The following is a 26,210-nucleotide window of genomic DNA, read 5'->3' as shown; positions in this document are numbered from 1 at the left end:
TCTATCTGAAAGAGCCCTGATCACAGTGAATTGCATGATGTGTTTATGTATAGGTTCCCCCAACCAATTTGGGAGGCTCTTGAAAGAAGGGACTATGCTTTATTCATTTTATACACCTAGTGACTGGTCCAGAGAATATTCTCCATCAATGTGTGATATGTTAGAGACGGAGGAAGGCCATGAGGTGACAGAGTCTTGTCCCCTAACCAAGCTGCAAGCTGCCTGAGAGCAGCGGCTTCACCTTCTCCTTCTCTTCTCCTCCCTCCCCACACTGAAACTGGCACAAGATTGGGCTTAGGTTGGGCATTTGGATCAGTGATGGCTTCATTCAAGATTCAAAAATTGTCCACCTGCAGGGCTTCTGAATGATATCTTTATTTAGCTTAGGTAGTTGTTTGCCAAACATTTCTGGATACGTGGGTTAGAATTTTCTCTACCGCATTAAATAAATTGGTTCTTAAGCTCTTTAATGTGATAAATGCAAACATGCAAGTACAATGTAGGCTAGAAATAAAAAGCCCCTACATACAAACATTAAAAAAAAAGAAAAGACATTTTAATACAGGGTGTAGAGAAGGGAGTCCAGTAGAAGGTGACTGAAATAACCCCTGCCCCTCCTCACTACAGCCCTGGTCCTGGAGCCTGGACACCAGCACTTCCTCTGCCCCCTGCAACTCTTAGAGACACAAGTCCCCAATCTCTCTTGGGCAGGAATAGCAGCCTCACAAGGCCAGAAGGCAGCCCTGTTCCTGCCTGTAGGGAGGGTAGAGGAAGGCGGTCCTCCCAGGCAGTATCCCAGACCCATGTGGTTAGATGTCTCACCCTTGTTTAAGTGGGGTGCCCACCCTGTGCCAGTATCTTGAGCTGCCTTCATTCTTGATGGCTCCCAATTGTTAAAGTCAGTCAGTCCCCCAGAGAGCCAGCTGGCTGCTGGCCCCAGGGCTTCCAGAGAACTCTTCATAAGTTCTCAGAGGCCTCAGGACCTCCTGACCCTACCGGGCCTCCTAACAGAAGCACGTTTCAGAAGGTTCCGTCAGTTCTTGTGTGGCCTCTGCTGTGCCCACTGTTTGTGGTCAGCAGTCAGAGGGGCAAGTCCAGGGTAGGGAGCAGGCATGATTCCTCAGGCTCACTCATACAGAGACAGCAAAAAGTCAGCCAGACCAGTATCTGTTGGTTTTCAGCTGACCCCCTGGGCCAGCCTCCTGGCCTGGCTGCTCAGACAGGCCAGGTTAACAGGGTCTAGCCCTCAAAACACTCAGCTTAAGAGCGCAGCTTCACCTTGAAGTGTTGACAGCGGGCATGCTTCATGGTCAGCCCATAGATGGGAGTCATGTCCACCTTCACACCTGGCGACACACTGAACTCTACCTGCTGCAACAGGATGGCCAGGAAGAGGAAGACCTCTAAGCGGCCCATGGTCTCCCCGATGCACTTCCGCTTGCCCATACCAAAGAGAATCACTTTCTCACTCAGTGCCCTGTTGATGGCGCCATCACTGGTGAGAAACCTTTCAGGCCGGAACTCAGATGGGTCACCCCATAGTTTCCTGTAACCAGAGTGAGGCAGCTGAAGTGGCAGCTTGGGGGCTAGAAAGCATCAAGTGGGTTGATCCCCAGCCCCAAAAGGTAGGGGATGGGCAAGTGGCCCAGGGACAGGAGGGTCTGAAGCCTGGGAGGGGGTGTGCCCAGCCAGCCCTCTCAACTTACTGGTCATGGTTAATCTGCCACTGGTTCACAAAGACATAACGTCCCTTGGGGATGTAAAAGCCACTCAGACTTGTGTCTCTCGTGGTGCTGGGGAGGGAAGGAAGCTTGGTCAAGCTTGGTCAAGGATATTGCCCCTGCTTCCCATGCCATGTCCCTCCCACTAACCCTGAGTCAGATCATGGACTGGGGTAAGGCACACCATTAGACAGCAGTGGATCAATGGGGCCTCACCTGTGGGGGATGGTGAAGGGGAGGAAAGACGAATGTCGGAAGGTCTCCAGGATGAAGGCCTCCAGATACGGGAGCTGGCTCCTGTCAGAGAGTCGGGGTCGCCGTGCCCTGCCAATCACTGTGTCTGCAGAACAAAAAGGACCAGATGGCACTAAGGGGCTGCCCAGACCTTGACCAGGTCCCCTGCCTTGAGCCCTTTGAAGGGAGCCATCACCTACCCAACTCCTCCTGGATCTTTCTCTGCACGCTGGGGTTCGTTACCATGTACATGAGACTCCAGGAGATGGCAGTTGTGACTGTGTCAAACCCTGGTCCGGGTAGAGAAGAGGGAAAAGTTAGGCAGGTGGCAAGTCAGGGAAGTTGGGTACAGGAAGGACACAATAGGGTAGCTCATACCAGCTCCAAAGAGGTCCATGACAATATTAACAATCTTCTTGTCCGGCAGCTGGATATTTGCATTCTCGTCCAGCTTCTTGTCCTGACAATGCTTGATTAGGCTGTCTGTGATGTCCCGGATACGGTTCTTGGTAGGAGGGTCCACACGTAAGCAAGATTCCAAATGCAAACCTACCCCTCCATCTAGACTTGGTCGCTCACCATCCCTAGCACCTTTGTTGAAGAGGTGACCCCCCTCTCCGACTGCCATCCCAGCTACTCTCTGCCTTTCCAAGGCTCTCTCCTTCTGCCTCTGAATACTGGCAGTCCCAACTCAAGGGGCACCTGACACACATCATCTGGTACCATTATCATTTTGTCATGCTTTTAACCTTTCCTCTCCCTGAGGCTGGGAGACAAAGTTTTTAACTCTTTCTGGTCCCCACACGGAAACCCTGGTGCCACAGTGGTTAAGTGCTACAGCTGCTAACCAAAGGGACGGTAGTTCGAATCCACCAGGTGCTCCTTGAAAACGCTATGGGGCAGTTCTGCTCTGTCCTGTAGAGTTGCTATGAGTCGGCACTGGGTTTGGTTTGGTTTTTGGCGGGTCCCCACACAGCCAGCCCAGGGCCCTGCACAGAGTGGTTATTTGGTGAATATTGCTGTCTGATAGATGGGTGAAAGGGCTAGTCAAGAAAAAGTCCTACATCCCAGCCAAGGATGGAGTCCACTCCACTACTAGCTTCTAAATCCCAGATGAGGGCTCCCTGAGAGCCTGTCAAACCCCATGCTGCTCCTGTCTCTGACCTCCTGGCCCCTGAACCCCCCTGCCCCAGCAGCCCACCTGTCTCTCCCCAGCCTGTACCTTTTCAAATGTTTTGTAGTGCTCCTTGACTATCTTCTGTGTGAAACTGTAGAACTTTTCATTCAGCTCCTTGAAGTCATTCAAGGTGGAGTTGGGCAGGTAACGGAGGATGGGAATGAAGTCAGCCGGGTTTCCGGAGCCGACCACCTCCCCGAACTCATTATTTAAGTCGATTATGCCAAGCAGTTCTTGGTGGTCATGGTCATAGCGTTGGCCAAAGCAGACAGCACAGATGACATTGGTCACTGATACCACCACATACCTGTAGGGGTCAAAGTGCCCAACCTCTGCCATCAGCTCCTGGAACTTGCTGATGAGGTATTCAGCCTCTTTGCTCACGTGCTCCTCCAGGTAGCAGGAGGATGAGGAAGCTGGGTCTGAGGCCATGGAAAAGTTCTTCAGGGCGTTCTGGGCCAGGCGCCGGCGGGCAGCCCATACTGGTCCAGAGTCAGGGTTGAAGGTCATACTCTGGCCATCCATGATCAGAGTGAAGCTGTAGAGGTCGGGTCGGCCCTTGAAGTCATCGCCCTGCCGCACCAGGGCCTGCCGGATGGTGTCCAGGCCACTCAGCACCAGCACGGGCGTGGAGCCAATGCGCACCTGCATCACGTCTCCGTACTGCTGGCTCAGCCGTGTCAGCGCCAGGTGCGGGTTCTTCCCCAGGGTCAGCACGTGCCCAATCAGGGGCCAGCCCCAGGGCCCCGGGGGACTCTTTAGGCCTCTGGGGACCTGCGGTTTCCAGGCCCTGATCACCCAGAACATCAGGCAGAAGATGGCAGAGGCCAGGAGGAACCCGGTGGCCGAGATGGGGAGTTCAAACACAGAAAGCATGATCAGCTCAAAGACCTTGAGGTGGCTCCTGAGAGGTAGGGCAGGAAGGAAAGAGCAAGACATCAGACTGCAGGATGGCAAGAGCCAATAGCCAAAGTGCCCGCCTGTTGGTCAAAGAAAGGGGAAACCCTCTCACCCAGAACTGCCCTCTGACGGAAGGGGAAGAGGAGGTGGGGAGAATCTGTTTAGCTCCCACTGGGTGCCAAGAATTTCACAGTCATTGGTTCCTTCAGTCCCATTCACAAGCCTGTGAGGTAGGCGGCAGTGAGGCTCAGAAGGGGTAACTTGCCCAAGGTCTCACAGCCAAAAATGTTGCCTCTAGGCTCCCAACCCAATTGCCCCATTCCACAATAACTCTTTTAATTGCTGCACCAATCTGAAACAACATTTTCTGAACGTCAGTGTGATTTCCACATAGCACCCCTACTATTATTTATTTCAGTGTTCTCTAAAATCAACTTTAAATCCACCCACTTAGCATCATCCTAAATAATCGTATCTGTGTAAAGGTACAAGTTTGTTTGTTTTTTCCTAATACACATTAAAATAAACACATCATCAATATGTAGCACCAAAAATTCCCTTGGGAAAACACTACTATCAAAGGAATTACAGACCATCAGCTCCACCAACCTCATTTCACGTCTGGGGTAACTGACCTCTGGAAGAGACACCGGCTTGCCCAAAGTCAGTCACCTATCCGTCAGTGACAGAGCCTGGACTAGGGCTCAGGCCTCTTTGAAAAAGTTCCCTGGGAAACTTCCAGCTCCTGTGACAGGTTCCGCCCTTTGAAGAGTGGAGGACCCTCAGGCTTACTTAATCTCAAGCTCCAGGAAATCCCACAAGACCCTGGGACAGAGTGGGGAGGGGACGGGGGCAAGGAGGGCCACTACTCAAGCCACACTGCTTTCAGCCCCAGGTACATGAGGCTAAATTCAACTGATCCACAGCTTGAAAGTAACTGAGACCAGCTGGGTCATGGCTCCTGGCCACAGAAATCCACGCCAGGCTTTTTGTTGTGCTTGATTCTCAATGAATGAATGGTCAGGGCCTCCCCCACTTGCCAGTCACCCTGAGAGCAGAGAATAAACGGAAGGTTCCCACTAATCAGTGCTGCAAGAAAAGTCCAGACTAGAATTCAAGAAATCAGGAACGGATCTGGACTTAGCAGGAGGTGAGACAATACTTTCGAGGCCTGGTCTAGGGCAATCTGTAGAGAAGGTGTACAAATTCTTCGACCACTCTCACCAAGGCATTGAGCTTTGAGCATTTGCCTGGTGTCCTGGACTGGCGGTCAGGAGACCCAGTGCTCTAGGCTCTACGGACTGTCCTTGAACTGGCCATTTTATCTTTCTGGGCTCTAGTCATATTACCTGTGAGAGAACCTAAGACGACATCAGCCTACTTGGATCCCAGGGAAGAGAAGATACAGATTTGCTCTGGGGAACCTCACAGTCTGACTGGTAAGGTTGTCCCACAAAGAACCACTTAAGACAAGGGTCCCACCACATGGAGACTCTATGGTTCCTACCACAAGTACTATAGCCATCTTCATAGTCTTGGGAGGCTTTCTGGAGAAGGTGAATTCCAAAGCACACTCAAGCCCCAACTCCTTGAGTGAACTGGGAACACTTTCAGGCTCTAGAGTGCATGGTGTCCTCTTCTACATAATGGGTGCCCCCAAGGATCTCCATCCATAGTAAGATGGTAGGAGGCTAAGAGGATGGGACTGGTGAGTTCTCAGGGTCACGTTTCTGTTCCAGCTCCCTGCAGCTGGCAGTCTCACACACTGACTGCCCCACAATAGAGGACAGGGAAGGCAGTCAAAGGATAGGGAAAGCCCTTGGGCAGTGCCTGGGGCTTCTGTTCAGATCAGCCCCTCTTGCCAGGCCAGAACATCTCAACTCTGACAACCCACCCCTTGAGAGAGTAGACCCAGCCTAGGGTAGCTTTTAGATAGGGCAAGGTATGTCTGGTAAGAACCTAGTCTGCCCTCTCTATCCACCCTGACCACCCAGGGAGAAGCCTCCCTCATCACACAGCCTGAGGGAGGGGCTGCACATACTCCCAGGTTCCCTAAGCTGTGTCCTCATTCCAGCCTCCCAGGCAACCCTGTTGGGGAAACCCAAAGGTGGCCAGGATGGCAGTGGGCGGTGGAGCTGGAGCCCAAGATGGGGGTCATCTCAAAGTCTGATACTAGCTTTGGGACCTTGGGCAAGTCCTGCTCTTCCCCTGGCCTCAGTTTCCCCACTAGGAGACTAGACTGCCCGACCTTTAAGGACATTCTTAGTCTCCTCTATCAGAGGTGCTGACCAGTGGCTACCTAGGAAGACCTGGAAGGCATCAAAACTTCCCTTTTATTGGTGGGGAAGGGGCGAGTCAGGAGCCCGGAGCACTCACCTGTGGTTTTCAGGAGGGGTTGAGCTAAGCTGTAAAAGTGGTCTCTGAAGCCAGGGACCCCAAAGAGAAGCAGGGAAAGTTCCAAGAAACTGTCACCTTCGGGGTGAAGGCACAGCCACCTTTATAGGGGCCGGCTCACGTGGCCACGCCTCCTTCCCTGAAGCGCGTGGATGGGACAGGAGGAGGGGCAGCCTAAGCGGGAGGGGGGAGTGGGGAGTGGGGGAGGTTAGTAGCTCTAGGATGGCAGGGGACGACCGGGAAACAGGCAAGAATCTATTACGGTGACGCCTCATCTAGGTGCAGGCACGTAAACTGGTGAAGGCTGGAGACACCGCGGACTCCCAAATTCCAAGGTCCCCCATGGACAGCGCAGAACCCAGCTCAGGCAGGGGCTAGGGGAGAAGTCCCGGGAGGGCCGGGAGAAAAAGGATGTGGGGATCCCACTCCCGGGCATGAGACGTCTCTCCCTCATTTTTGCACCCATCGGAACTCTGGATGAACTAGTGCCGCCCCCTCCCTGAAAGCTGACAGGGGACCTGCAGGCAGAGACCGGGCTGCTGGGCGATGACCTCCTTGCCCCGGGTAACTGAATTCCGGCTCCTGCGTGAGAAGCGCAGCGACCCCAGCCCCGAGGTCACGGGGGACGGAAGGCCAGAGGCGCCAGTGGACTGGCCTCAGCCCCCGGGGCTCGGGCGCCCGACAGGAGCTCGTGCTCCTGGATGGAGGGGCTGGAATGCATGGCCGACACGCAGTCCCGCTGAGCGCTCACTAGCGGCTCAGTGCCGCCTCTAGGGCCACCTGAGGCTTGCTGTAACCTAGGGCTACCTCCACCGGACCCACCCGACTTCGCGGCTCCCTTTTGGCGCACGGGCTTGCTAGCTCTTTGGCAGGGCAGAGGAATCGGGAGTTCAGGGAGCTGCGCTGCTACCTCCCTCCGTGTGGCAATGGAAAGGGTCAGAGAGAAGCCCTCGGCCGGACAGGGGAAGGGGCTTTGGGACGGAGGAAGGGGGCGCATGGCGCAGATCCCATCCCTAGCCTAGCGTGCGTGCGTCTGGCACATCCCTCAAGGCACCGAGGTCACGCGGCCCGCCCCCACCCCACCTGGAGGGGGGCGCGGTGCCCGGGGGTTGCGTGAGAAGGGCCCAGAGGGCCGCCCAACACCCGAACCCAGCGCGGGTCCCGGTACAGTCACGCGAGGGGGAGGGCAGTCGGGGCGGAGCTCTTAAAGGGCCAGTCCCTCGAGGCCCGTGGGGTGAAGGGAGATCCGCCGCAGAGCCAGCGCTCCCAGGCCTGGCGGGAGCCCCGCGGGTGCGCTATTGGATGGGGGGAGGAGGCGGTGCAAAGGGCCCAGGCTTGCGTGCAGAGCACGGCTGCTGCTTGCAAGCGGGCGCCTGTGTGTGTTCGCGTTTTTTGGTCCACGCCTGTGGCAGGACACGCAGTCCCAGCGCCGCCCGGCACGCCTGGCTGGCTGCCTCACACACTGTCCCCGACACTGTCGCACCCTCCCGAGGTAGAAATTTCATGTCTAGCTCAACCTGACCCCAACAAGCACCATCACCAACCCCCTCACCATGCTCCCTATCCCAGCCAAAGGCCCCGGGCCAGAAAACAGAGCCTCATCCCTCCCCCTCACTTCCCGTTCCTGTATTGCACAAATACCTATCAAGTGCCTACTGCTGTTCGGAGCACTGGTGATAGATGTAGATGTGAACAAAATTGACAAGGCTTTTACATTCTGATGGGAGGGACATATAATAATACATCGCAAAATGCGGAGAATGACAAAAGGTGAAAAGTGCCTGCAGAGAAAAATAAAACAGGGAAGGATAAGAATTACTTGGGCCAGGTTGGAAGTAGGGTGGTCAGAGAAGGCCTAGTGGAGAAGGTGATGCTGAGCAGAGACAGAGTATGGAATGGCATAGTGCAGGCATCTGGGAGAAGAGTGCACTTGGCAGAGGGAACAACAGCAAGTTCAAAAGCCCTGCACGGTGGCTCAGGGGGTGGGAGGGAATGCTATGTTGGAATTGAAAATGTGCAGCAGCATTTTTCCATGGAGACTGGGGAATACCAGCATATAGTGCCTGAGGGGTGGGATGCCTATGGGGATAGCCTGGCCCATGTGCAAGGAGCACCCCCACAGAGAAACATGGGTGGGCTCTGAGCAGAGCAAGATCACTCTGGCTACAGTGCTGAAAACAGACCTATGGGACAAGGATACAGTTCTCCACTCAGACATCTCTCTAGCCCCACTGCCACACCCTAGTCCAGGCCCCCTCATTGCTCCCTAGAGTACTTAACAGCCCTCCCCACTTGCTTTCATCCGCTTTAATTCCTTTTACATCCTGTGGCACCCAGAATGGTCTTTTCAAACATGCAAATCTTATTCTGTCACCACTTTGCTTAAACCCCTTCCATAGCTCCTGCCACTCTGGGCATAGAACCCAGAATCTTTAGCAGCTCCTATCAGGCCTGCCCATCTCTACTTCTAAAGTCTCTGCTTTAATGCTCAGCTAAAACACCACTTTCTCCTGGAAGCCTTCCTGGGCCCCCGCCCCCAGCAGATTAGGTTTCTCCTGGCCTATGTTTTCAGCACTTCTCACATTCTCAGCACATCTGAGCCCTGCTCTGACCCTGACCCAAACTGCCACTCCTTCCTCAGCACCCTAACACAGGAAACCAACCTGTGGGAAATTGATAAAACCAGCTTCTTTTAATAGCAATATTAATGACGATGAAGGAGCTGAGCACAGCTATATTGTAGATGGGGCACATGGCAAGGACGATGATGAGCCCAAAGAGCTGATGCTATAATGGTGGTATTTTAGGCAACAGTACAGGCAGGAGAAGAGAGAGTTATTGCCAGACTTTCTCAGCGTTCTTCCAATCATTCTGTCCTCTATATTTCTGGCTCTGCCTGAGGAGCCTCACATCCATTGACCTGTTGCCGTTGAGTTGATTGCGACTCATAGCGACTGTATAGAACAGAGTAGAACTGCCCCATAGTGTTTCCAAGGATTGCCTGGCGGATTTGAACTGCCGACCTTTTGGTTAGCAGCCATAGCTCTTAACCACTATTGCACCAGGGTTTCCGAGAAGCCTCACAGTACCCAGAAAAGGACTGTCCTTCAACCCCAGTTGAAGATAGAGCCACAGAGAGGAGAAAGCCTGTGTGGAAGCCACGATGGCCAAGTGGGGAGTAAGGCCCTTCCGCATTCCCCATCCCGCTCTGCAACCCAAACCCTCCCTCAGCTCTCAAGAATCCTGGCAGCTCAGCCCAGTCATGAGAGATAAAGATCATCTAGTGTTGGGGTTCCTAACCAGGGGCCCAGGAAAGCCCTTCTCTGGGTAGAGGATGCAGAACTTTGCTCATATTATCTAAAGAGCTCTTGATCACAAAGAAATTAATTAGCTAATTAAACCAACTCCTCTCCCACTTCTCAGCTGAAGAGGCTGATGTCAGGGAGAGGCAAATCAAAGCAGAGCCCAGAACTCTGGTATTCTGCTTCCAGAACAGGGCTCTTCCCACTATGATTTACTGTCCTAGACTCCCAGCAAAGCCCCAATGGGTCAAACATGGACAGACTCAGCCTCTGGGCCAGGGCCCCCCATGCCCCTGGATAAGAGAGTGTGCCCTGTCTCAGCTAACAGCTCACAATGACGAGGAAGGGGGCCTCACTGAGCGCTAAGTAGAGAAGGAGAGAGACAGGCAGGAGGTTAGAGGACCTTGGCCCGAAGCTTAACACCCAATCCTGGGTCAAAGTTTGCATGCCTTTGCGTGAGAAGCCCTTTGGCTAGGATTTCCCAGCAATCGATACCAGGAACACGGGGGCAGGGGGGCAATGAGGAAGGGAGATGACTCGGGGCTGGAGAACTGGAGAAGGCTGAGGGTCTTGGCCCAACAGAGTCATCCCACCTACAGCTTTTGGTCAGCAATGCTGAGGGCTATGTGGCAGAGGGAAGGGAAGGCAAGCAAGATCCACAACAAATCTCCACCCCACAGTGTAGGCAGGAACCATGCCCCAATTAGAGCCTATGGGTGAGTCAGGAGATGCCCCAGGAACTGTGAGAAGGCTGCTGCCCCTGTGGGCTGGGGTTCTAGAGGGACCCTTGGAGAAGAGAGAACTGAAGACGAGTCATGGAGTATGAGGACTACAGGAAGGAATCCCGGGCATGGGAAGGGGGCGCAGCATGAACAAAAGCATGGTACTGGGAAGTTGGGGTGAGGCAGTTTGGGAAGAGTGGAGTTTGGGTGGATGTGGACAACTGAGATTTGTCTCCCAATGTCTCCTCATGCCATCCACCTCACCTGAGATCTAAGCCCCAGGCACCTTCTCCTCCTCTCCTGCCTATGCCGAGAGAGCCAGAGATTCAGATTGAAGGATTCAGGGCTCAAATGGGGCAGCCCCAGGCTTCCTGGCTCTTGACTGCTATAGTTAGGGTGACAATACTTTCATGGGACAGTCTGTATAAGGCTATTGTTGTTGTCATTAGCTACCGTCAAGTCGATTCCAAGTCATGGCAACTCCATGTATGCCAAATAGAACTGCCCCATAGAATTTTTAAGGGGGTGCCTTTCATAATCAGGTCATCACGCCTGTCTTCCAAGGCACTTCTGGATGAGTTTGAATTGCCAACTTTTTGGCTAGTAGTCAAGCCCTTAGCCATTTGTGCCACCGGGGACTCCTTTAGTCCATAGTCCTAGTGTATTTGCTAAAGTGACCTTCTTCACTCTCAGAAGACTCCTGGCTTGAATAATATATCATATAGGCATCGTGGTGATAGCGGACATCTGAAAGTTTTGCTTGCCTGGCATCCATTCTCTCTTCTGACTTCAACTGTCCATTCCACTCCTGCTCTCAGCCATTAGGTTTGCTGGAGATGTCCCCACCCCAGACTCCAAGACTGGCATAAGACCCAGGCCAGACCAATGAAAGCCCTACGTGGGTTTTGTTGAAACCATCAGAAAAGAAAAGCTTTCCTTCTGCCAGGGATAACTAAGCTGGTTAGAATATGTCTGGAATTGCCAGTGGTCATTTTTTACAAAAGCCTACTTTAGAATATACACACTCAGGTGAAAACTGGACTGGAAGATGAGAAAAGGAGAGAGGGAAAGAGTTGGTGACATTAAGCACCTAGATCCAGTGATTCCTGAAGTCAATGGAATTCACCCATACAACCTCTTTGTTATGTGAACCAATGTCACCACTTCTCATTTCCCCCTTTTGACCTCTTCCTGTTTCTCTCCTTCCTCCTCTTCCTCCCTCCCCAATTCCTTCTTGTTAGTATGAAGTGGGTTTGGGGGGTTTGCAATTGAAAGAATTATAACCAAAATACCTGCCCATCAAGAAGATTTTCCAGCAGAGCTCTCTGAGCAATTAAATCTCAGCACTTAATGCAGGAACCAAGAAGGCCTGAGAAAACTGGGCAGAACCCTAAGAAGTTATTCCTATCTAATATCTTTCCATTGTCCTGCCCCTGTGCCAAACATTCCGCCATCGGAACCATTTTAGATGCTAATTGTATCTCTAGGAGACCCACAATTATGTTGAGTTGTTGGTTCTTCTATGGAAGAACCTTTAAGCGTGGCAGTTTGTCAGATGAGTTTGGGCCACATCAGGAGGATATTCCACCTTGCCGGTCCAGCAGGCTAGGGACAGAGCTCACTGCCATGTTGACAGAAGGCCCCTTGGCTGGTGGATGCCCTGGGAAGATGCAGCAGGTGCCCCATTTGCTCTCTGTTTCTCTCAGCCTTTAGCGTTCTAGCTCCTAGCTTCCCCAACGTTCAGGACAGTCAAAGCTGAAATCTTCAGAAGGAAGCGGATGAGGCAGCTAAGCAGAAAAAACAATCCTTACAATGGCCTGCAAGGCCCTTCAGGTATGGATGCTATTACCTCTCTAACTTCTTCACCTGTCTCTCACCCTCCCCCTGGCTCATTCCTCTCCAGGCACAAAAGCCTTTTTGATGTTCCTAAGACACTCCAGGCAAATCCCTGCCTGTATGTGTCAGGATCAGACCCTACAGGAAACAGAAGATCCCCTCAAACTGGGTCATTGAGGAGAGTCTCATGAAGGAACTGTTTACAAAGATGTGGGCAAAGTTTAAGGGAAGCCAGTAAAGGTTAATGCGGCACTCTAGGGCTGGTGACAGCAGGGCCAGAAGTGGTGAAGGGAAGAAGCAGAAAACGAGACCCAGAGAGGGTGGCTATGGAGAGGCTTTTAGAAAGGAACTGTTGCCTTCAGTAGGGGGTGGGCCAACTGGCACACAAAGACCCTGCAGGAAGAGAGCCAGGAGAATAAATACCTAACCTACTTTATTCATATCCTGTGATGTCTTACTGGTACCTCCTATTGACTCAACCAAACTGGAAGTCAGAGAGCAAGGGAGCCCACTGATGCAGCCCACATAAGTCAGCCCTCCAGAACTGAGGGTAGGGAAGGACAGTGAGTGGGTCTGGAAGACACCTAGCACTCTGCCTCAGTGCCTTTGCACTAGCGGTTCCCTCCACCTGGAAACACTTCTCTCCCAAAATCCTCATGTCTTACTTCTTTGAACATCACCTTCTCAACTCGGCCTTCCCTAGCCATCCTATCTAAAACTGTAACCAAGATTCATACAGTCCCTAACTCTCTTTTCTACTTAATTTTTATTTATAGCACTTATAAACATCAAGCACACTATATATCTCACTTATTTATGTTGAATATAGTCTGTACCCCACCCCACCCCCCAACTAGAATGCAAACTTCAGGAGAGCGGGGACTTTTGTCTGTTTTGATCAATGCTTTATCAATAGCACCTGGCACATGTTGTTGTTGTTAGTTTTCATCGAGTTGGCTCCGACTCACGATGACCTTCTGTATAAGAGAATGAAACATTGCCTGGTCCTGTGCCATTTTCATGATCTTTGGTATGTTTGAGTCCATTGTTGTGGCTATTAGTGGAGGCTAAATAAGTATTTGTTAAATGAATGAATGGAAACATGTCAACCCTCCAAATAGAAAAACACCAGACTTGAAATGGCAGAGGCTTGGTGTGAGATTCCGGGTCTTCATAGACATGGTCCCAGACCCAAGATGGGCAGCGGAGTGTGCGTGGACCCTCCAGCCCAGGAGCTTTCTAGCACCCACTAGATGGGCATTGGTCATTTTGCCATCAGGCACAGTCCTGCCTCAAGAAACTCACCTCAGCCTGACCCAGCTCAGGCACCCTGCCTTGTGTCACCTTCACCCCGTCCAGGGCCAGCGTCTTGGTTAATCCTCACTACCGACCAGGTGGGTGTGATCACCAGAAGTCTCCAGCCTCTTCCAATTTCAAAGTCTCCTGATTCCTCCACACAAGCCACAGCTCCTCCCTCCACACTCCAGATCCACCACAGTAATCCAGGGACAGCAGTATCCGCAGCAACTCTCAGCATAGAGGGGGCTCTGGGGGATCGGGACAGGAGAGCCACACGTTTCGATGGATGGGCAAGAGCTGTAAGTGTCCCAGGACGCTACCCAGAGAAGGCTAAGGGGGTGGCCCAGAGGTTCTGGGCTGACCCTAGACAGAGGGCAGCTGAGATGAAGGGGACCAACCCTGCTCAGGTTGACAGTTTTCTTTATTGTTGGGGAAGTGTTTGCGAAAGAAATGAATTGTGAAAACAGCTTCAATGGGGAATGTTTAACCTCCTGAAGGGCAGGTACGGCATCCTCAGAGAAACCCTGTTTCCAAGTCAGAGGTGTTCTTTACGTACAAACACAGAGGTTTGCTGATAATGAACGTTCTGATCCTTGCATCAAAGCAGAGGCTCCAAGAACCTTGCTCATTGGCCAAGTACTCCTGGAAGTGCTCCACAGTCCTGCCAAGGAGGTTGTCTCTTTCAGACCCATCTGAGCAGCACAGCCTGGCTGCCCCTCCAGCCAGTGACTCAACTCCCATTCAGCCAACTTAGAACTTCTCCTCAGGAATCCTTTCCCAGCTGCTCCACCACTTGTAGACACACAATAACCAATTCCCCACCTTGATTTTTCCTCCTTCCCAACACCATACCCCGCCTCCCAGTTTTGTTCAGATATCCTCCAGGCATCTCCCTTTCTGGAGCTGTGTGCTTTAGAGGGAGTCCCCAGGTGACACAAAGGGTTAAGCACTTGACTACGAACTGAAAGTTTGGTGGTACCCACCCACCAAGAGGTACCTCAGAAGAAAGTCCTGGTGATCACTTGTGAGCAACTGGTCTGGGTTTTTGGGTTTGTATGTGTGTGTACGTGTGCATGCTTTAGGAGAGGCTGACCCAAGCCAGCCTCAGGAAATGGTTCCTGGCTGGTCGGAAGCAGTCATTGTGGCCCCAGCTGCCTTGCTGTCAATTGACTTAGACATGGACCCATGACATGATCCTGGCTGATGAGATGTAGGAGAAATCTATGGGGACAGCTTTTGGGAAGGGTTTTCTCACTCTTAAAATGGACACACAGCAAGGGATGCACTCTTGTCCTCGGCCCTTATCATGTCTGGATGTGATGGCCAGATGGCAGCAGGCCATAGGGAGCCAGCTGGAGGGAAAAGCCAACATTCCAAGGAGCAGAAATGTGGGCCATTAGGATAGTTTAATCAGGGGACTGTGTACACAGGAGTGGGCAGGATGTAGAGAAACCAACACAGGATAGTGTGTTACCATTGAACTGGTAACAGAGGGAAGTCCTGACCACCTTAGGCCTGAAAAGACAAGGGAAAAGAGCTGTTTCCATAATCCGGAAGACAGAGGCTGTAAGGAAAGGAGAGATGCCCGGCAGAAGCTGTGGTGTACGGTGGTGACTTCGCAGAGAGGGTCTGGAGAAAACAATATCCGAACCTCCGTCACCTCCCATCCTCCCATCTCGTGCCAGTACCTCCACTGACTGAACCCAACAAGAAGCCAGAGGGCCAGGAGCCCATTTCAGCACAACATTGGCCTGCAATTATCTCATTTATCTATTTGCATGTTTAATGTTTGTCTCCTCCATGAAGGCAGGGTCTGTCTTATTCACTACTGTAATCTTCCTCCTAGAACAGTGGTTGACAGCATAATAAATGCTCATACTGGTTGAGCGCCCACTATATGACAGGCACTGCACCAAAAAATGAGTAAGTAAGAACATAGTTTGCCTCAAGTTGCTCACAGTCTAGAGAGGTAGAATGAAATCAAAGTGAGACAGCTATGCCCAAAGGAGAAGTATCTGGACCAGAGTAGGAGTCAGGATGGTCTCAGACGAGCCTGAAACCAAGTCTTGGAGGACTTATTCTAGTGGAGAGATGAGAATGCTTTGTCCTAAACGAATCCCAGTATTGCAATATAAGTAGGTATCTCTTAACCTGGAAGCAATGCATTTTTTTTTAATGGGTTTGTTGGATGGGGAAGAAGCGATTACGAAGAGGGAACAGCATATGCAAAGGCACAGAGGCAGAAAACATGAGAGGAATTATAAGATGTTCTCTCTGACTGGTAGGAAAAATGATGAGAGGGAGAGAGAGGAGAGAAATGAGGTGAGAAAAGTGAGTAGGAACTAGCTCATGTGCTGAGCTAAAGAGTATGAATTTTATTCTTAATGCCTTAAGAAATTATTGAGAAGTTGTAAGTAGGGGATTGACATGCTCAGGAGCAGTGGTGGTTCAGTGGTAAAATTCTCACCGTCCATGTGGAAGACCCAGGTGTGATCCCCAGCCGATATACCACAAGTATAGCCGCCATTGTCAATGGAGGCTTTGCCTGTTGCTATGATGCTGAACAGGTTTCAGAAGAGCTTCCAGGCTAATACATGCTAGGAAGAAAGACCTGGCTATCTACCTCCGAACATCAGCCAATGAAAATCCTATGGGTTGTAATTGCCTCCATGAACAACTCCCTCCTTTGCCATGAGACCAGAAGAACTGGATGGTGCCTAGCTATCATTACTGAACATTCTGATCAAAGATATAATAGACAAATCTTGACCAAAAGGGAGAAAATGCAAAACAGAATTTCAAATTCTCAGGAACTCTAAACTTTCTGGAGCCATGCAAACTGGATGAACCCCTGAAACAGTTATCCTGAGATAATCTTTAAACCTTAAACCAAAAATATCCCCTAAAGTCTTCTTAAAGCCAAACAACAGCCTAGCTTAACTAGTAAAAAAAAAAAAAAGGTCTGCCTTGAGCATTATGCTCTTTGAAGAACTACCTGTATGGGATCAGGGAGCCCTGGTAGTCCGTTGGTTAAGCACTCAGCTGCTAACCAAAAGGTCAGTAGTTCGAACTCACCAGTGGCTCCTTGGGAGAAAGATGTGGCAGTATGCTTCCGTAAAGATTACAGCCTTGGAAACCCTATGGGGCAGACCTACTCTCTCCTACAGGGTCTCTGTGAGTCAGAATCGACTCAATGTCAGCAGGAATATGGAATCAAAGTGACAACAGCAACTCGAAAGATTAGATAGGAAACTTAGGGGGCAGTGAGTTTATGTTAATGGGGAGGAACAACTCAGAACAGGAGGGCAAGAATGGATGCACAACTTGAAGAATGTAATCGGTGCCACTGAACTGTACACGTAGAAATGGTCAAACTGGTGTATGTTTTGATGTGTGTATTCTGAACAACAACAACAAAATAAAACAGTTTTAAAAAAGAAAAAAAAAAAACCTGTGGGTCACAACAGTCCGCTCTCCAACCAATCGTGGAGATGATGTGTTCTCGTTCCATTGTGCGTGGGGTCACCATGAGTAGGGGACCAACTCCACAGCAGCTAATAATAATGACATGCTCAGATTTGCAGTTTTGTAAAGGTTCCCATGGGTTGGCAGGATGGACGGGCAGGGAACCTAGAGCAACAGTAGCTACTAGCCTCATGGGGTTATCTAAATTAAAATTAAATAGAATTAGCAAAATAATAAATGTTGGAGAGGCTGCGGAGAGATTGGAACTCTTACACACTGCTGGTGGAAATGCAAAATGGTACAATCACTTTGGAAATCTATCTGGCGTTTTCTTAAAAAGTTAGAAATAGAACTACCATGCAACCCAGAAATCCCACTCCTCGGAATATGCCCTAGAGAAACAAGAGCCTTCACAAGAACAGATATATACACACCCATGTTTATCGCAGCTCTGTTTACAATAGCAAAAGGATGAAAGCAACCAAGGTGTCCATCAACGGATGAATGGGTAAATAAATTGTGGTATATTCACACAATGGAATACTACGCATCGATAAAGAACAGTGATGAATCTGTGAAACATTTCATAACATGGAGGAACCTGGAAGGCATTATGCTGAGTGAAATTAGTCAGAGGCAAAAGGACAAATATTGTATAAGACCACTATTATAAGATCTTGAGAAATAGTATAACACTGAGAAGAACACATACTTTTGTGGTTACAAGGCGGGGAGGGAGGGAGGGTGGGAGAGGGTTATTTACTGATTAGTTAGTAGATAAGAACTGCTTTAGGTGAAGGGAAGGATGATACTCAATACACGGAAGGTCAGCTCAACTGGACTGGACCAAAAGCAAAGAAGTTTCCGGGATAAACTGAATGCTTCAAAGGTCGGCGGAGCAAGGGCGGGGGTTTGGGGACTATGGCTTAAGAGGACTTCTCAGTCAATTGGCAAAATAATTCTATTATGAAAACATTCTGCATCCCACTTTGAAATGTGGCATCTGGGGTCTTAAATGCTAACAAGCAGCCATCTAAGATGCATCAATGGGTCTCAACCCATCTGGATCAAAGGAGAATGAAGAACCCCAAGGTCACACGATAACTAAGAGCCCAAGAGACAGAAAAGGCCACGTGAACCAGAGACTTACATCATCCTGAGACCAGAAGAACTAGATGGTGCCCGGCCACAACCAACGACTGCCCTGACAGGGAGCACAACGGAGAACCCCTGAGGGAGCAGGAGATCAGTGGGATGCAGACCTCAAATTCTCAAAAAAAGACCAGACTTAATGGTCTGACTGAGACTAGAGGAATCCCGGCGGTCATGGTCCCCAAACCTTCTGTTGGCCCAGGACAGGAACCGTTCCCGAAGACAACTCATCAGACATGGAAGGGACTGGACAATGGGTTGGAGAGAGATGCTGATGAAGAGTGAGCTACTTGTATCAGGTGGACACTTGAGACTGTGTTGGCATCTCCTGTCTGGAGGGGAGATAGGAGGGTGGAGAGGGTTAGAAACTAGCAAAATTGTCATGAAAGGAGAGTCTGGAAGGGCTGACTCATTGGGGGAGATTAAGTGGGAGTATGGAGTAAGGTGTATATAAGCTTATATGTGACAGACTGACTTGCTTTGTAAACGGTCACTTAAAGCTCGATAAAAAATAAAAAATAAATAAATAAATAGAATTAGCAATTCAGTTCCTCATTTGAAGTAGCTACATCTCAAGCGCCCAACAGCCGCATCTGGCTAGTGACTACCCTGTTGGATAGTGCAGGTATAGAATATCTCTGTCATTACAGAAAGTTCTATTAGACAGCACTGGCCTAGAGGCAGGGAGACCACATAGGAGGTTCTTGCAAAAATCCGGACAGAAAGCGGTGCTGAGAGCCTGCTGCGCTAGGCAGTGGCCGCAGTAATGGAGAGAAGGGGTCAGAGGTACTTAGGGGGGCAAGAGGTATTTAGGCAGTAGAATCTTGAGGATTCGGTGGGAGGTGAATGAGAGGAGGAGCCTCAGGTTTATGGCTGGGATGAAGACCCAGAGGGAGGAGTGTTTGAGCAGGGAGGTGACATGACCCATGTGGGCACATTAAGGAAGCAATTGCAGGGGGCCTCTGAGTGGATGGATGTGTGCATTAGGTAATTAGATGCCCAGGTTGGAAGCTGGTCCATGTCTAGTAGATCCCAGCTCTAACTATTCACGTGTGCATCCGACAGCGCCTGTCTCCACAAAGGTCCGTCCTGTCTGCCAGGCCTGGGCACAGAGATGAATGGGCCCATAGTCTGGGTTAGTGTTTGGGTTAGGGGATTCAAAACACACACACACACACTAAAACAGGTCCCTCTACTCTAGACCCTGAGAGGAGCTGGACATCCGTCCTCAGTGACCAAGGGACCTAGCACCCCTCTGGTCTATCCCCAAAGAGCTGCTCCTGGACCCTGAGTAGTAGGTGGAGCTGAGAAATAATGGCCCAAGGCCAAGGGCTGATCCTTTGTTCGGTGCTTCTGATATCAGGTGACCAGGACAGCTGGGCCAATCTAACCGGGGGTGGTGTTTATAAAAGGCCCCATCACCCAGAGCCGGAAGCTCTGGATCACCCCCTACAACCCTGCTGATCTCAAGCACCTGCCTCCACAGGTATTCCCTTGAGCCCATTTCCCAGTTTTGGGAATCCCCCACCATATATCCCAGGAGCCAATGGAGATGGAGGTTGGTGGGACCCTGGGCTAGGTGTAGGAGGCCTGAGTCTTTGTTGCCCAGCTCCAAACCTCAGTTTCTGTTTTTAAACGGGCAGCTTGAACTAGGCCATCTCTAAGGACCCTTACTTGGATTGGAGTGGAGAGATGGGGTGGCGTCCCTACCTGGTACCAGGTCAACCCTGGCCCTGCATACAGCTCAACCTCAGCCTCCAAGACTGTGAGGGAATGGGGACTCGTCCTCAGAGTGGACGTATTGATAGAGCCCCTGGGGGAGGTGGGCTTCATGGGCTATTTGTATCAGCCTTGAGGCCCTGGTCCCCTCAGTGTTGCTGGGCGTGAGGAGGTCCCTGTCCCTGGGTATGTGGGAAGTATCAGCAGGAGCAGGACCACAGGGAGCCAGCACTGATTCTTCAGCACAATGCCCAGTGTACAGACTTCTCTGGGGGCTGGCAGGGGCGCTACCCTCGGCTCCTTCCTTTTGAAGTGGTCACATGCATCTGCTCCAGCCTCGGAACTTGAAACTGTGATGATGGGTAGAGGGTGGGGTCAGGGCTGGGGGTTCAGACACTCAGGTTGGGGCTCTTTAGGCTTCTTTCTGGCCCTAAGACTCTGGGACACTCTAAGCGTGAGCTCCTTGGCACAGGGCCTTTGGGGGATGTATCTTAGTCTTTTTGGTATCCAACTGGGAGCCAAGCACAGAACCTGCGTCTATGTTTATTAAATAAGTGAGTGAGTGACTGAATGGACGAATAAATTCACCCTCATCCTGGCTTCTTCTTCTTCTTTGTCTGTAGTTGATAAAGATGGTATTATCCCAGTCTGTTCCTTTCTCCGCCACCGAGTTCCTCCTGGCCTTTGTCATCTTCTGCCTGATGTTCTGGGTGATCAGGGCTTGGAAACCGCAGGTCCCCAAAGGCCTAAAGAGTCCCCCGGGACCCTGGGGTTGGCCCCTGATTGGGCATGTGCTAACCCTGGGGAGGAACCCGCACCTGGCGCTGACACGGCTGAGCCAACAGTACGGAGACGTGATGCAGGTGCGCATTGGCTCCACACCCGTGCTGGTGCTGAGTGGCCTGGACACCATCCAGCAGGCCCTGGTGCAGCAGGGCGATGACTTCAAGGGCCGTCCTGACCTCTACAGCTCCACGCTGATCAATGACGGCCAGAGTATGACCTTCAGCCCTGACTCTGGACCAGTGTGGGCCGCCCGCCGGCGCCTGGCCCAAAAAGCCCTCAACACCTTCTCCATGGCCTCAGACCCGGCCTCCTTGTCCTCCTGCTACCTGGAGGAGCACGTGATCAACGAGGCTGAGGCCCTCCTCCACAGGTTGCAGGAGCTGATGGCGGGAGCCGGGGGCTTCGACCCCTACAGCCAGGTGGTGGTGTCGGTGACGAACATCATCGGTGCCATGTGTTTCGGGCAGCACTTCCCCCAGCACAGTGAGGAGTTACTCAGCCTCATCGAGAACACCCACGAGTTTGTGGAGACTGCCACCTCCGGGAACCCCATGGACTTTTTCCCCTTCCTTCGCTACCTGCCCAGCCCTGCCCTGCAGAAGTTCAAGGTCTTCAACCAGAGGTTCCTGCAGTTCGTGCAGAAAACAGTCCAAGGGCACTATAGGGACTTTGACAAGGTAAGCCCCGGTGAGGTGGCCAGAGGACAGCTTGCAAGGCCTGGATGTGGCCTCTCTCTCCCAGCTCCAGGTTACCCAGGAAGGCTTGGGTCACCAAGGACCAGCTCTGTGACTTGGAGCCAATCCCCCACCCCACCGCACCCCTGCCTCAGCCTCAGCTTCCAAATCCCTCTGGCCTTCCTCTCAGCAAAAAAAACAAAAACCCATTGCCATCATGTCGATTCCCACTCATAGCAACCCTATAGGACAGAGTAGAATCGCCCCACAGAGTTTCCAAGGAGCACCTGGTAGATTCAAACTGCCAACCTTTTCGTTAGCAAAGGCATGTGAGTGGGGCCCTGGCAGAGCCCTGCACTGTATGTGTGTGTGTGTGTGTGTGTGTGTGTGTGTATGGGGGGCTATTACGAGTAAGGAGACCTTTGTTCTGCTTGGAACCTGAGCCCCAGCAGAGGCTAACCCCCAACTCGGGTGTCACTTTGCGTCCCTGTGTTCACATCCACCTCTTCCTCCTCTGAAATCGGATCCATGGGATTATTGGGATGAAGGGTCAACAGGGCTTGAAATGGAACTTTCAGCCCCTACTCAACGCTGCTGCAAACCTCTGCCATGGGCCCCCACCCACTGCCTGGAAGCCATAAGGGAGTACTCAGCCCCCAGGGACATGCCAGGTGGGGTGGGCAAGGTGAAGGGCCCAGCCTTTGGCCTCAGAGGTGTCAGAGGTGCTCCTAAGCTTGTGACTCTTCAGAACAGCGTCCAGGACATCACAGGTGCCCTGTTCAAGCACAGCGAGGAGGGCTCCAGAGCCAGTGGTGGCCTAATGCCCCAGAAGAAGATCATCAACCTTGTCAATGACATCTTTGGAGCCGGTAGGAGCCAGACCCTCGCCCCTTCATCCTCCATCCTGTGCCCGCCTTTCACCCATAGCCTCGCCCAACCCCTGAATCCATCAAATAACCTGCCAGCCACCCGCCAGGACAGGACAGGACACAGAGACCTGGCCCGGGATCAAGGTTTGAGCCCTGGCTATGCCAAAAGCTCCCAGTGGAAATGTGGCCAAGTTCCTCTCCTCTTCTGGGCCTCAGTTTCCCCATATGAGCAACAAAGTGTTCTTTGGTCTGGAAGTCTAGGCCCCTGTGATTCCAGCAGCTAATTAGCAACCCAATGACTCAGGTCAGTTTTGAGACCCAGCTCCTGTCCTCAGGAAGTTCACGGACAGGGGCCAGAGAAAATAATGCCTGGTACAAGGTGGGTGCTTGGTAAATGCCTGTTTCCTTGTTCTTCCTTTCTTCCTTAACTCACCCCGCACTGCCCAGGGATTGACACAGTCACAACAGCCATCTCGTGGAGCCTTATGTACCTCATGACAAAGCCTGGGATACAGAAGAAGATCCAGAAGGAACTGGGTACACTATGTCCCCGAACCCGCTGACCAAGAGAAGCCCTGGGGTCCCAGGGCATTTTTCTTCGACCTATAAGCTTCTCTGTGCCTACAATGTGCCAAGCCCTGAGTATACACAGGCATCCCACCTTTGCACAGAAGTTGCTGAGGGGTCAGTAGGGTCTCAGACAATAGGTATACTCCCGTATAGAGTGACACATGGTATAATAAGGACACAGATGCCTGAAGCAGTCAGGACAGCCCCTAAGCCCTATCCATCCTCTGCAGACACTGTGATTGGCAAAGCACGGAAGCCCCGGCTCTCCGACAGACCCCAGCTGCCCTATATGGAGGCCTTTATCCTGGAGATCTTCCGACACTCCTCCTTCGTCCCCTTCACCATCCCCCACAGGTGAGGCCTGCCCATTCTGACTCCACCTCGGAAGTCCTCGCCATGTCTACTCCTCCGAGCTTCTTAGCCCTGGCCTGACTCGGGCCTCAGCATCTCCTTCCAGGCCATGACACCAGATTCCTCACAGCTCCACCCCCCACCTCCCCCAGCTCTGGTCTTCCCTGTCCCATTCAGACATGTTCAAGCCTCCCAGCTGAAAACCCTTCAAAGGCTCTCAGGAGAAAGCCACACTTGGGGCCTCAGCTCTCATTCAGCTATACTCACATGCCCTCCCTTCAAGTACCTTCTGCTCCAGCCGGTTGGCCTCACCATCCCTTGCAAGCATATTCCAGCCAGCCTCCAATTTTGCTTTATGCTGGACCTTCTGCCTGGAATGCCTTCTACCTTATTCTCTGGCTACCAGAATCCTACCATTACCCAAGGTCAATCCTGACACACACTTCCCCTCTCCCAGAGCCTTTATTGACTTACCCAGCTGACACAGCTTTGTTCTCTGACATTCTACTAGACTTACAGCCATCTGTCCTTGATTATGTCCTGAATTTTAGCAGCAGCAAGAACGTGAACATTCTCTTCTGCCCGTATTTTGGCCTAGTTACTTGCAGAGTAAGAGGCCTGGCTCCCAGCCAGGAAAGGAGTTCCCCAGTGCCTGTTTCTTGGCTCCAGAGAATGGCCAAGTGCACAGCTGGACGTGAACATGGAAGTTTAATAAGCAGTTGTTGAAGCTGGGGAACAAGAGCCGAGGAAAGCAAAAGATGGTTTCACCTCTTCCCCACCCCTCACATTCCCTGCCAGTGCGGGGAGTGGAGACTGTGTTGCGGTGGGCAGGCCATTGGGGTGGGATGCAAGTAGGAGCAAGTAGTTCCCGGGGACACGTCCCACCTTTCCAGCCCCTGAGCCTGACAGAACTCTCTTCCCTCCTTAGCACGACAAGGGACACAACACTGAATGGCCTCTACATCCCTAAGGGGCGCTGTGTCTTTGTAAACCAGTGGCACGTCAACCATGACCAGTGAGTACACATCCACTCCGCAAGTTCAGCAGTCAGGAAGGTTGTTTATCCTCAGAAAGAACTGGTGATCTAATGCAGGAATGGTGCCTCAGTTGCTATCTAGCCTGGTGTAAGTGGCAAAGTTTAGGTGTGTGTTTCTCAAACTTTAATCTGCATATGAAGCAACAGGAAGTTTGTTACAGAGTATGGGACCCTATCTCCCAAGATTCTGCTTCAGTAGGTCTGAAGTAGGTACCTCAGGTGATTCTGATGTCAATGGCCCTGGGATCTCTCTTTGGGAAATTCCACTTTAGTCTGATAGGTAGGGGGACCATATAATTTATCATCCAAAACTGGGATATTTTTGAAAGTGAAAGGGTGTGCTATTAGTAATTACTTTAAGACAATAAGCAATAACCACGATGAATAGCCAGTTACATCACATTTTGAGGAGGGTAAAGAAACATTTTTTTTTTTAAAGATAAACATGTTTTCCTTCCTTTAATTTTTTTAGTTAGAGCATTATTTCTTTAAAATAACAAATTAACATTAAGAAGCACTATTTTCAAGGCTGACTATTTTAGTTTGAGCTTTGTAAACAAAATAAACATTGAAGTACAGTTTGGTCCCTTTCTCCCTAATCTTTCACTGCTCTCAATCTATGCTAATATTTGTGTTATCAACCCACGGGGGCGTCAGCCCTTGTTTCTTTGTCCAGATAGCTCCCCCAGGCCCCTCCTCCCAGGGCCTCCCCAGCCCTCAGATTCCATTTCCTGTGTCCCACTTGCAGGAAGCTTTGGGGAGACCCATTTGAGTTTCGGCCAGAGCGATTCCTCACTGCCGAGGGCAGCACCATCAACAAGACGTTGAGCGAGAAGGTGATGCTCTTTGGCATGGGCAAGCGCCGGTGCATCGGGGAGGTCCTAGCCAAGTGCGAGATCTTCCTCTTCCTAGCCATCCTGCTACAGCAGCTGGAGTTCAGCTTGCCACCAGGCATAAAAGTGGACCTGACCCCCACCTACGGGTTGACCATGAAGCACGCCCGCTGCAAGCATGTCCAGGCACAGCTGCGCTTCTCCGTCAAGTGATGAAAGCCCCACCATGCTGGGTCAGGGGAGAGGCGGACCCATTTGGCCTCAGCCCTTTTTTCTTTTTTAAATATATAACCACTTTTATTGAAATATAATTCACATACTATACAATTCACCTATCGAAAGTGTAAAATTCAATGGTTCTTAGTACGTTCACAAAGTTATGCAAGCATCACCACAATAAATTTTAGAACATTTTCATCACCCCAGAAAGAAACTCTGTACCTGTTAAAAGTCACTCCCTATTTTCTCCCTGCTTTTCCCGACTTCACCCCAGCCCTACCAAGAAACCAAACCTGTTGCCATTGAGTCGATTCCAGCTCGTATCGACCCTGTAGGACAGAGTAGAACTGCCCCATAGAGTTTCTAAGGAGCACCTGGTAGATTTGAACTGCCAACCTGTTGTTTAGCAGCCGTAGCCCTTAACCACTACACCACCAGGGTTTCCACCCCAGCCCTAAAAAGGCAACCACTAATCTATTTTCTGTCTCTATAGGTTTTTTTTTTATAGATTTATCTATTCTGGACATTTCATATAAACGGAATCATACAGCATGCAGTCTTTTCTGCCTGGTTTCTTTCACTTAATACAATGTTTCCAAGGGCCATCCATGCCATAGCCTGTATCAGTAAGCCCTTGTTTCTTGAGTCCTGAGACTAGACCCATGTCTGTCCCCTCATAGTCATTGATGGGTACTCTTTCACTGCTCTCTCTTCTCTCTTTTCTTGTATGAACCAAGCCTTTGAACACTTGGAGGAAACAATGAGGAAGGGACCCAGCTTTGTGGGTCAAATTCAACAAGTGAATGGGGTTCCACCATATCCCTTCTTCAAAAGGTAGAACACGTGACTTCTCATGAAGTCTTGATTTGTTTGCCTACAGCTGGGAGAAGGCAAGCTCCCCAGAAATGTCTGGATTACCAACAAAAGGCTCAGGCCTTCCCCTCTTCCTGC

The 26,210-nt window shown here is 51.1% G+C and overlaps 2 protein-coding genes across 3 annotated transcripts; one reads left to right on the top strand and one right to left on the bottom strand.

The window, feature by feature from the left end:
* Positions 1-359: 359 nt before the first annotated feature.
* LOC100665901 (cytochrome P450 1A1) lies at positions 360-6,517 on the bottom strand. Of its 2 annotated transcripts, XM_023552910.2 has the most exons (8): positions 6,409-6,484; positions 4,668-4,794; positions 3,178-4,036; positions 2,334-2,460; positions 2,156-2,245; positions 1,938-2,061; positions 1,707-1,793; positions 360-1,546 (listed from the first exon to the last, which is right to left on the bottom strand). In XM_023552910.2, exons 3-8 carry the CDS (start codon positions 4,006-4,008, stop codon positions 1,261-1,263), a joined length of 1,545 nt encoding a protein of 514 aa, XP_023408678.2. In that variant the 5' UTR covers positions 4,009-4,036; positions 4,668-4,794; positions 6,409-6,484; the 3' UTR covers positions 360-1,260. The 2 variants fall into 2 exon arrangements, with proteins under 2 accessions (XP_023408678.2, XP_010592052.2); XM_010593750.3 differs by lacking the exon at positions 4,668-4,794 and having other exon boundaries at positions 6,409-6,517.
* A 13,771-nt stretch (positions 6,518-20,288) lies between these two features.
* LOC100666189 (cytochrome P450 1A2) lies at positions 20,289-25,253 on the top strand. The gene is made up of 6 exons (XM_003413938.4): positions 20,289-21,384; positions 22,130-22,250; positions 22,698-22,787; positions 23,051-23,174; positions 24,100-24,186; positions 24,956-25,253. Exons 1-6 carry the CDS (start codon positions 20,554-20,556, stop codon positions 25,251-25,253), a joined length of 1,551 nt encoding a protein of 516 aa, XP_003413986.1. The 5' UTR covers positions 20,289-20,553.
* Positions 25,254-26,210: the final 957 nt, after the last annotated feature.

Source organism: Loxodonta africana, chromosome 13 (genome assembly GCF_030014295.1).
Source record: "Loxodonta africana isolate mLoxAfr1 chromosome 13, mLoxAfr1.hap2, whole genome shotgun sequence".
NCBI lineage: Eukaryota > Metazoa > Chordata > Mammalia > Proboscidea > Elephantidae > Loxodonta > Loxodonta africana.
This window is presented reverse-complemented; position numbering and strand designations above follow the sequence as displayed.

What these genes read in the sequence shown, in the direction of transcription:
- LOC100666189 (XM_003413938.4), top strand. Translation starts at nt 20,554, where the DNA reads ATGGTATTATCCCAGTCTGTTCCTTTCTCCGCCACCGAGTTCCTCCTG. An exon ending in GAAGATCCAGAAGGAACTGG is followed by an intron (nt 22,788 to 23,050) that starts GTACACTATGTC and finishes CATCCTCTGCAG; the next exon opens with ACACTGTGATTGGCAAAGCA. An exon ending in TGGCACGTCAACCATGACCA is followed by an intron (nt 24,187 to 24,955) that starts GTGAGTACACAT and finishes TCCCACTTGCAG; the next exon opens with GAAGCTTTGGGGAGACCCAT.
- LOC100665901 (XM_010593750.3), bottom strand. Translation starts at nt 4,008, where the DNA reads ATGCTTTCTGTGTTTGAACTCCCCATCTCGGCCACCGGGTTCCTCCTG. An exon ending in ACTACAAAACATTTGAAAAG is followed by an intron (nt 2,461 to 3,177) that starts GTACAGGCTGGG and finishes CCTCCTACCAAG; the next exon opens with AACCGTATCCGGGACATCAC. An exon ending in AAAGATCCAGGAGGAGTTGG is followed by an intron (nt 2,062 to 2,155) that starts GTAGGTGATGGC and finishes TTTGTTCTGCAG; the next exon opens with ACACAGTGATTGGCAGGGCA.